General features: G+C 39.9%; 1 protein-coding gene across 1 annotated transcript; it reads left to right on the top strand.

Moving 5' to 3' along the window:
• The first annotated feature begins 4,998 nt into the window (after window positions 1-4,998).
• LOC122672214 (uncharacterized mitochondrial protein AtMg00820-like) lies at window positions 4,999-7,461 on the top strand. Its single transcript, XM_043869709.1, has 2 exons — window positions 4,999-5,106; window positions 7,228-7,461. The coding sequence occupies exons 1-2, from the start codon at window positions 4,999-5,001 to the stop codon at window positions 7,459-7,461; spliced, it is 342 nt and encodes a 113-aa protein (XP_043725644.1).
• Window positions 7,462-11,183: the final 3,722 nt, after the last annotated feature.

The raw sequence follows: 11,183 nt of genomic DNA, 5'->3' as shown, positions 1-11,183 counted from the left end.
CTTCGAGGGGACATTTATAATGGTAATTTAAAGTTTGAGGTCACTGGTATTGGCCAGTGCCTCCATGGCATTACCCTTTGGGGGGTCTAATTTGACCCGGGGTATTAGGATATATTTCTAGTACGGGTGTAACACTAGTGCCGAAGGGCTTTACCTAGACCTATGGCATCGATTATCAGGAGACATTTGCCCCAGTGGCAAAGTTGAACACCGTTCTGCTATCATATGCTATCAATCTCAGTTGGGATTTGTAGCAATTGGATGTACAAAATGCATTTCTTCATGGAGAACTGGAGGAGGAAGTCTATATGGAGCTCCCTCCTGGTTTTCTTGTGACAAGACTCATGGAAAGGTTTGCAAACTGAAGAAGGCATTATATGGGCTGAAACAATCTCCTCGAGCTTGGTTTGGCAGGTTCCATAAAACAATGATCTTTATAGGATACAAATAGAGCAATGCTGATCACACCTTGTTCTTCAAGCAGAATGGAGATAAGGTTACTCTTCTCATAGTCTATGTTGATGACATAGTGGTGATTGGAAATGATACTGAGGAAGCCTCTCACCTAAAGATATTCTTGGGTCGAGAATTTGAAATCAATGATCTAGGACAGCTCAAGTACTTTCTTGGGATTGAAGTTGCCAGTTCTCCTAAAGGCATCTTCCTCTCCCAAAGGAAATATGTTCTAGATTTACTTTTAGAGACTGGTTTGTTAGGATGTCACCCATGTGACACTCCTTTAGAGCCTACTATTCGACTACAAGAGAAGGATGGTGACCAAGTTGATAAGGGGCGCTATCAAAGGTTGGTGGGAAAACTGATATATCTCTCCCACACGAGACCAGACATTGCCTTTGTTGTTAGTTTGGTCAGTCAGTTCATGCATGATCCCTACTCTACCCATATGGCTGCTGTTCTTCATATTCTCCACTACTTGAAGTCAGCTCCAGGGAAAGGGATTCTCTTATCTCCACATGATCATCTCCGCATTGAGGCCTACACAGATGCTGACTGGGGTGGTAACCCTGATAGGAAATCCACTTCAAGCTATTGTACCTTTGTCAGAGGTAGCCTTGTCACATGGCGAAGTAAAAAGCAAAATGTGGTGGCTAGGTCCAGTGCTGAAATAGAATTCTGTGCCATGGCCCAAGGCATATGTGAACTATTATGGCTTCAGAGTTTGCTCTAGGATATTGGTGGTTTTGTTCGTCATCCAATGATGTTGTACTATGACAACAAATTGGCAATCAGCATTACTCACAATCCAGTGCAACATGATCGTTCTAAGCATGTGGAGATCAACCAAGTTAGAAAGTGGGCAAATCAGTATACCCTTTGTGAAGTTAGGAGATCAACTTGCAAATGTCTTCACCAAAGGGCTAAGTGGAAAGTTGTTTCATCCTAGTTTAGTCAAGTTGGGCATGCATGATATATATGCACCAACTTAAGGGGGAGTGTTAAGTTATGTAACCCGATAAGGGTACTTTGGACATTTACCTTTGTTATTTTGCTTCTTTATTTCTCTCCTTAGCTCTAATAGTCAACTATGAGGGTATATTTGTAATTCTGTCTTAATGAATGAAATCTATATGGAGGGACTGAGGAGAGACTCAACTCTCAAGTCATTCTCTCATTCTCAGTTTAACTAACATATATAAACCAATAGAAAATCTTGAAAAAGAATCACATCATCTGAACTTATAAAATTATAAAATTAGAAAATAAAATCCAATAAGTAACTTAATCAGATCCACGGACACAAAGATATATTTTAGACATTTTATTACCGTCGGATTGCTAAATGAATCAGATAATAATCGGTTGGATAGGGGGATTATCATATCCGTATCCGATTAGTTTTTGGACGGATTAGGATTCTCCTAAATGGATACGAACGCGGATCGAATATGGATTTCCGAATATTCGTTGACATCCTTAGTTGCACATCCTCGGAGGTATCATACCTTGAAGTATTAAAGGTATCTAGAGATGAGGGTAATATTATCTTTTTTATTATATTTTCTAACACCGTCAGCCAATATGGGTACGATTGATAGAATCTTTAAATTTTAGGGGAGACAGTTGTCATTTGTCAATATGCAGGGGAAGGGAGTGCCATTGAAACAAAGTACAGGAGAGGGGAGTGTAATTTTTTATTGTTTTTTTTTTTTTCCTTTCCAAAAAAAAACTAAAACAAAACCATACAATGAAAATGAATGCAAAACCATGTTTTGGTAGTTTTCCACACAGATTTTTCTTACTATCTAATGGCTATAATTTATAAGTTGTAAGAGGAAGTTATCTTTTCAACTAGTTGAAACACATCACCGAACAATCTTTGCTATACTTTAGCTGCTATCTCACCATGTAATATTACTAATGGGAAAAACTTGTTCTAACTAAGGTGGATTACAACAAGATTACTTTTTTGCCATGTTAGTATAATACATTTTTTTAATAAGGGCAAATCCTGTTATTTTATATAAAAAAGCATTAAATGTTGTATTAAATAAAACTCATTGAAAATCATTTTTTACCCCTTATATTAAATAACTTTTGAGAATGAATCAAAAGGCAATTAGAAGAATAGAATTTCTTAATTCACCATTTTGGTGACAACAAGTTTTTTCCATTGCCAATTACTTGAAAAATCATTGGATGATGATGATTTACTGCCTTACACAATGACATTTATATTGAAAGTTGGAACCTAAATTAAACAGAGGGCAATGGAAACAAGATTCGTTTAATTGATCCCAAGTAGTTAGCTAGTTGAGTTTCAGTAGACAATTGGTGTCTATGTTGTTTATTATTATAATTCCATTAATAAATATTTTTTGGGAAAGAGAACACTACCTGGGCACACACGGTGAGCTGCCCTTGCCCCCAAACACAGGGGCACACAAAATGACCGTCGTGCCCCTAGGAATTTCTGCCTTTCCATGGGGGTGCGATGATCATTTCACACGTCTATGTTTGGGCACGTGCCCAGGTAGCATTCTTTCTCCCATATTTTTTATTACAATTTCAAATCTAGTGGAAGAATGGAAGGAGCCAACCAAAATTTATTTGTTAGAAGAAGAAAGGTGGACAAAAAGATCTTAGTGATAATGTACATACCGTGGTATTCTTCTTTAGACAGCATCTTTTTACAGTTCGGATCATGCAAGGAGTAGGGATAAAATCAAAGGTCACGATAACGAAATATAACAACAAAAATGATTTAAAATTAGAGATGCAAACGGATCTTATATGGGATCCTATGTGATCGGATCTAGATATCCCTTGACCAGATACGAATACCTCTAAATGGACACAAATGTGAATTGAATCTGAATTTTTTACTATTCATTTACATCTTAACCTGTGTAACCTAGACCTTCCTCCACCCGATGGATACGATTCGCTCTCAATCCTTGTCTCTTAGTTGTCTTAGCCATTTTACTCATTCTCCAGAACTTGTCGAATCTGCAAGAATCCTCAAGATGATTAGTTACTGTTGAAGTGTGGAAGATTGGTTTGGTTCGGATCTCTTTTGGTTTCGTTCTCTTGGTAAAGTGTGTAATGTAACTAGGTACATTAGAGTGTTTAGGTTCATTATGCACATGTTTAATGTGTTAAATTGTGTGATTGTGTGATTGTGCAATCATACCATATTAATTTATAATATTTTCAAGATTATAAATAGAGTGGTGGCCTCTATCTCATTGACAATCCAAATCATTCTTTATTTTCTCTCTCTCTCAACTTGGTATCAGAGTGCAATCCTTTTAGGGATTTTTTTTAGAGTCTACTGTCACTACCGCCACTACTGCCACCGTCGCCCACCACCACTGCCAAGGCTTTGGCCTCTTGGTTCAACGTGGTTGACTGAACATGTGTTAATGCATGTCGCACCATGCTAACCATTACTGACCATTAACCACCACCATACTACTCATCGCTACCGCCCTACCTCGATCACCTCCTTTTTACTGAGAGCTAATGCTTGTTGGGTATTTTGGTTTGATACTACTTCACACCCAAAAAGAAGCGTGTACCATCATCACCACCACCGCTGCCCTTTTTGCCCTCCTTTAGGGTATCCTTTCTTGTGCCGATCATGTCGGTCTCCCACTACCACCACCTGTTGGCCCTTCTCATGCCACCACCTACCACCATCAGCCATCGTTGGCCCCTCTAGCCACCTGCTAGCCCTCCTCCCGCCACTGCCTGCCACCACCGATGGTTTCTATAGCCTTTTAAGGCCTTGTTTGCTTGCTGCCACATCTTCCTGGGCCTCTCCAACCCCTATCGATACGTATCCAGCCCCTGTCGGTGCATCTCCAACCCCTGTCGATGCATTCCTAGTCCCTGTCGGTGCCTTTTTCGGCCCTATATTTGGCTCTACAATTGTTGTGGCTTCTCTTTAATGCATCTTTGAGGTGTTTCTGCCGTCATTATGGTTCTCTTCCTCTCCCTATCTTGTGAGTAGCACCTTTTTTTCAACTTCTAATGCATATGTTGGGTTTTTCATAGAGAGATCTAATACATCTGGTGCTACTAGAAGCAGTGATCTAGGCCATCTTATTGCTCCTCACCATCATCCTACTCTCCAACCTAGCCCCACTAAGTTGAATGGAACAAATTACTTAGCTTGGTCTTGTGCATGCCTCCTTACCATTCGTGGTAATCATTTTTTGGGGTATATTAATGGTGATACCCTATGCCCACTGAAACTCCGACCAAGGATAGCTGGTTAGCAAACGATGTCTTAGTCATGTCGTTCCTTTTAAACTCCATGGAGTTATCCATTAGTTCTAGTTTTGTCCTCCTTAATTCAGCCAAGGAGTTATGGGATGCTACAAAGCACACTTATGGTCCAACCAGCAACTATGCCCAAAATATGAAATTCGTCGTCAAGCTTAGGAAACTAAACAGAAGGATCTTTCTATGTCTGCCTATTATTCTGCCCTGATGTCATTATAGCAGCAATTGGACTTCTACCATCCTATTACTATGACTAGCCTAGTTGATGTTGCTACACTTGCAAAGGAACTTAAAATGGAACAAGCTTATGCTTTCCTCACTGGCCTTAATCCAGAATATGATCAGATACGCATTCAAGTTCTCAACAGGAGTGTCTTTCCTACTTTACTTGAAGCAATGAAGCTCATAATATGATTCTGCAAGAGGATCATCGTTGTTCTGTCATTATGCCTCCTACTGCACATCCTCGATCTACTCTTATTACTACACCACTTACTTATTTACATGTAGACAATGCTAGTTTCATCAGTAAAACTAGTTCTACTCGTCATCCAATACAATGTGACTATTGTGGCCGCCCTCATCATACTAAGGAGACTACTGAAAATTACATGGTCGTCCTAAAGGAGGCGAAAAGGGAGGGAGAGCTAGTTCTGCTCGTCCTAAGGCTCAGGCTAACTTGACCGAAACTCCTGAGGTTATTGGTACTTCATCTATATTTGTAGAAATATTTATGACTCAACTCCAATGTATGATATCTCAAATGGGTACTGCATCTTCTACCATGGCACCTTCTACTTCACCTACCTCCCATCTTGCCCAGTCAGATATATTTTTGGCCTCCTTCCAATGTAGCTCTTCATGGATTCTTGATACTGAACCCTCTGACCATATGACTGGCTCCTCGGACTTGTTTTCTTCTTATCTCCCTTGTTTGGGTAAGGACAATGTCCAAGTGGCTGATGGTTCTCTCTCATCTATTTCTGCTAAAGGCTCTATTTCTTGCACCCCAACCATTTCCTTGTCCTCTGTTTTACATGTTCCTAATCTTTGTGCCAACTTATTTTCTATACATCGTCTTACCACTGATCTTAATTGTTCTGTTCACTTTTTTCTACCCATTGTGTTTTCTAGGACCTAGCTACGGGGGCAACGATTGGATACGGTAGAGTGCAGGATGGTCTTTACTATTTAGATCATGGTCTAACTACAGCTCCCTCACCAGTTTCAGCTCATATTACTCAAGAAGCCAGTGCTCTCTGACAATTGCATCATGAACACCATCGTCTTGGTCATCTCTCTTTTTATATTTTGCGTCGCTTGTTTCCTTCTTTGGTTAAATAGTGTAATTTAGGTCATTTTAATTGTGATGTTTATGAACTTGCCAAGCACACACGCTCTTCCTATTTTCCAAGTGATAATAAAAGTTTGATTCCATTTTCTGTTATTCACCCTTGCCTATGGGGTCATTCTTGAACAATTGCTCGGGGTGGGTATAAATGGTTTATTACTTTTATTGATAATTGTACTAGACTAACCTGGGTCTACCTTCTTCACACCAAGTCTGAGGCTTTTTCCTGCTTCTAGTCCTTCCATAAAATGACCCAGACATAGTTCAATGCACAAGTTAAGGTTCTCCAAAGCGACAATGGGATGGAGTACCTTGATGGTCCTTTCCTCCAATACATTGATTCCCATGGCATCCTCTCTCAGACCTCCTATGTTCGCACACCAAAACAGAATGGTAATCCAGAACGCAAGAACTGCCATCTCCCAAAGTTTTATTGGTGTGACGTTGTTCACACTGCTACCTTTCTTATAAATTGGGTTCCTTCTAGTGTTCTCGACTTTAAGACTCTTGTGAGTCTACTTCTTGATCCCACTATTGCCTCTCACCTTCCCCCTTGTGTGTTTGGATGCGTTTGCTTTGGTCATAACTCAACTCTCTCCCAGTCAAAGCTTGACCTCCTAGGCCTTCAAATTCATCTTCCTTGGGTATTCTACTTCTCAAAAGGGTTATAAGGGTTATCATCCTCCCTCTTGCAAGCTTTTTATTACCATGGATGTCACTTTGCATGAAGATGAACCATATTACCAGTCTTCTCTTTAGGGGGAGACTCTAGAAGAAGAGAATCCCTCATCTCCATTCATCATAGACACTATCCGACACCAGGGGAGCAAAAAGATATTGTTTAGGGAGAGCAAACTAATGAGATCAAAGCTGCTACAAAACACAAGGATCTTATCATCTATCACAGAAAGGAAAAGACTATCCCTAACATACCATGTCCACCTACGCTCCCTAAGCTGGTCCCACCAACTCAAGCACTAGGTAATACATCTTCTTCCTCTAATGATCGTCTTATTGCCCTAAGGAAAGGAGTCAGATTTTGTACCAAACAACTTTGTCTCCTATGAAACCTTATCTCCCTCTATCGTGCCTTTGTTTCTTCGTTGTCTTCTATGTCTATTCCACAGCGTTGGAAGGAGGAGGCTATTGCTGACCCAAAATGGAAGAATGCTATGGTAGAAAAAATGCAAGCCTTGAAGAAGAATGATACTTGGGAGCTTGTACCTTCTCCTAATGGAAAGAAACCAGTCGAATGCAAATGGGTGTTCACAATAAAACAAAATGTAGATGGGATCATTGCTCGTTATAAGGCCAGATTAGTTGCCAAGGGGTTCACACAGATCTATGGCATCAATTACTAGGAGACCTTCACTCCAGTTGCAAAAATGAACTCTATTCGAGCCGTGATATCCTGCGCTGTAAATCTTGGATGGGGTCTCCAGCAGCTGGATGTAAAGAATATCTTCTTGAATGGCGATCTTGAGGAGGAGGTCTACATGGATATCCCTCCTGGTTTTGACTCACCTACTACAGCTGGCAAAGGTTGTCGACTCAAAAAGTCACTCTATAGCCTAAAGCAATCTCCTCGTACATAGTTTAGGAGATTTTAGAAAGCATTGATCAAGTTTGGCTACAAGCAGAGTAATGTTGATCATACCTTATTTGTCAAACACAAGGATGGGAAAGTCACTGCGCTGATTGTATATGTGGATGACATAGTAATCAGTGGAGATGGTGAAACAGAAATTTCATCCCTGAAAGCTCAGTTGGCAGATAAATTTGAAACTAAGGGTATAGGACATATAAAGTACTTTTTAGGGATTGAAGTAGCCTGATCCAGCAAAGGGATCTTCATATCCCAACAAAAAAGTCTTAGACCTTCTTGAAGAAACAGGGATGCTTGGGTGAAAACCTATTGACTCTCCCATTGAAGTCAATCACCAATTGGGCATCCCAAGTGGTGACTCTGTTGACAAAGAGAGGTGTTAGTGCCTCGTTGGAAGACTTATCTGTCTCTCCCACACCAGACCAGACATTGTCTATGTTGTGGGGGACGTTAGCATATTTATTTATGATTCGAAGACCACTCATCTTGAAGCAGTATATAGGATTCTTCGGTACTTAAAATTAGCCCCGGGGAAAGGAATTTTGTTCTCAAACAATGGAGGTCTAAAGTTGGATTCCTTTACTAATGCTGACTGGGCTGGCTCTATTGATGACCGATGATCTACTACATGTTATTTTACATTCCTTGGAGGAAATTTGGTGACATGGAGGAGCAAGAAATAATCTGCAGTTTCTAGGGGTTTGTGAACTCATGTGATTAAAGAAACTCCTCTAAGACTTAAAAATTGCTCCTGAAGGGCCTATGAGACTCTACTGTGACAACAAAGTTGCAATCAGTATAGCTCATGTTCAGCTTGATAGAATAAAACATGTTGAAATTGACCGTAACTTCATCAAGGAGAAGATTAAAGATGGTCTGATTTGCACTCCATTTATTACTAATGAGAACCAACTGGCCGATGTGTTCACTAAAGGCTTAACAGTTAAAATCTTCCATCTAATTGTTCCCAAGTTAAGCATGCATGATATCTACGCACCAACTTGAGGGGGAGTGTTGAAGTGTTGAAGATTGGTTCAGTTTGGTTCTCTTAGTAAAGTGTGTAAGGTAAACCTTCCATCCTAATGTCTAGATTTATTATGCACTTGTTTAATGTATTAATTGTGTGATTGTATGATTGTTTGATTGTCCAATCATACCATATTTGTAATATTTTCAAGATTATAAATAAAGTGGTGGCCTCTGTCTCATTGACAAGCTAATTCATGCTCTCTTTTCTCTGTTTCACTTACCTGCTACTTACTTTTGTATTAATATTTGGATATCTATTTGAATCAGATAGATTATATTCTGGATTATCCGTATTCAAAACCAAATAACCCTAACTGGATATGGATGCGAATCGAATTCAGTTTTTGGACTATCCATTAACATCCCTATCTAAAATTATCTCTCACTCTCTCTCTAAATAATTTAAACCATCCTTAGGCAATAACAAAACTACATGGTATCAAACCAACACATCAACCAAGGGGGATAGATTCAAACCAAAGGTGTCAAAATCCAATTGAATTAAAATCTGAACTCATTTCTAGACATATCATTTCAACTTTACATTTGATTAGTGAGATTATAGTGCCCTCACCATTTTAACATTTTTTTCACATCAGATTATTTAAAGGTGATAACTAAACCATGACGATTACAAAAGGTTCTTCGTCACAAGATGTTGGAAAATAAAGATTACATGTTAATTTGAATTGTAGTAATAGGTCTTGATATTCTTTATATGAGTCTTATTGATGATGAAGACAATAATACTAATAATATTGAAGATTGACACTAAGGAAGAAAACAATTGTTTGTAGCAAGTTGTGACTAAGGGTTCTTCGTCAACTGATCGGGTTTGGTTAGGCCTAGTCGGGTCTCACGGTGCTTAAAGCTTGCATCGTGATCGCCCGTTTATGTATTCGGGTCGGTATAGGTCAGGCTTCAAACTATAATCGGGTAATATAATTGGGCCTTAAACAGTGCAGAATCTGGCTGTGCCTGGTTAAATATAAACGGGCTTTAAATGGTGCAGCGCATTAAAATTGAATATTTAAATTTTACAAAGAGGCATATCATCTTGCCACCTCTTTTCTGTCTTTTCCCATTAAAATTGAATATTCCAACCGTTTGAACTTATCCGATTCATTGGAAATAGACTGAAATAGTGTAATTCATGTTGGCCCATGTCCCATGATATAAATTTAAGCTACAAACATATCATAAAAATATACCTAATACATCATGCCCAGCCCAACAGAAAGTTAATGTCATTAAAATATACCCAATACATCAGACCCACACCAACAGAAAGTTTTAATGTCATATACAGTTTTGGACCAATAAATCAAACAGGACTCAAGCCCATAGCCAAGTTTACAATTTAAAGGGTCGGGCTAGGTAGGGCCTGGAATAAGTCGGTCCAGTCAGGTGACCGACGGGCTAAGACCCTACATATGGACCACCCGGTTAGTAAATGTGTTGGGCCAAGCTGGGCTTTAGTCGGGAGGACTCGATCGGGTCCACCGGGTCAGACCTGGAATTGACACCCTAGTTGTGACTGTATAGGGAGAGAGAGGGATGGTTCCGGTGTAGGAGGAATTTCTCACGTCGTACCGTCGGTAGAATGTGGGATAGTATGATTAGTAGGACCTCACAATGGTCAAGGAGAAGAGAGAAACTAAATATATGAAAAAAGATAATACCTATGGAGGGAGCGCACATGTGAAGCGAATAGCGTGGGATCGTTCTTCCTAATATTTATTAGAATAAATCCACCCTTAAAAGGCATATGCATGCATGTGGAAGCTAATCCTTCATTAATCCATTCCCTTATTTTTCTCATATTCCTTTTTGGCTTTTGAATAGGATTTCGATGCCTTCCTTCCCCTTCCACCTCAATAGTTTGGTTCTTTTGTGTAATGGATTCCTTTTACATGGTAAAACTTATTAGCCTGACAGCGTAGAAGAATTATAAAGAAAATGAAAAGGTGTTTTGGGGCCACTACCTAATCCCAATTCCCAAGTCCCAAATGAGCGGAAAAGCATAGACAAAATAATTATTTAGGTTGGCTTATTATTTCCAAAAGTAATATAGTTGGCAAAAAAGAATACAATGTTGATATATTTATTGCTTTTCAAAGTTTTCCACCGCCAGGTAAATAGGGCTGCAACAGGGTCGGGTTGGGCTACGCCTTTTAAAACTCCAGTCCAACCCTGAGTCCCCTTAGTTGGGTCCAAGTCTGGCTTGGCCCTGACTTAGGGCCAAAAAAATCCAATCTCCCCCTCAGGGCAGGTCGGGCTGACCCTGATTGACCCTGACCATGAGAGGGAAGGGAGATGCACAAGCTGGACAGCCTAGGAAGAAGAAAGAGAAGAAGAAAGAACATGAAGAAGAAGACAGTCGGGTTGGGTCGGGCCGGGCTCAACCCGAGGCCTCAACTCTGGCCCGGTCCAGCCCTGACTCAGGGC

The sequence above is a fragment of the Telopea speciosissima genome, chromosome 8 (genome assembly GCF_018873765.1).
Source record: "Telopea speciosissima isolate NSW1024214 ecotype Mountain lineage chromosome 8, Tspe_v1, whole genome shotgun sequence".
Taxonomy (NCBI): domain Eukaryota; kingdom Viridiplantae; phylum Streptophyta; class Magnoliopsida; order Proteales; family Proteaceae; genus Telopea; species Telopea speciosissima.
This window is presented reverse-complemented; position numbering and strand designations above follow the sequence as displayed.

Coding starts and splice junctions, on each gene's coding strand:
- LOC122672214 (XM_043869709.1), top strand. CDS start 4,999: ATGACTAGCCTAGTTGATGTTGCTACACTTGCAAAGGAACTTAAAATG. Junction 5,107..7,227: donor ATGATCAGATACGCATTCAA/GTTCTCAACAGG, acceptor TCTATTCCACAG/CGTTGGAAGGAGGAGGCTAT.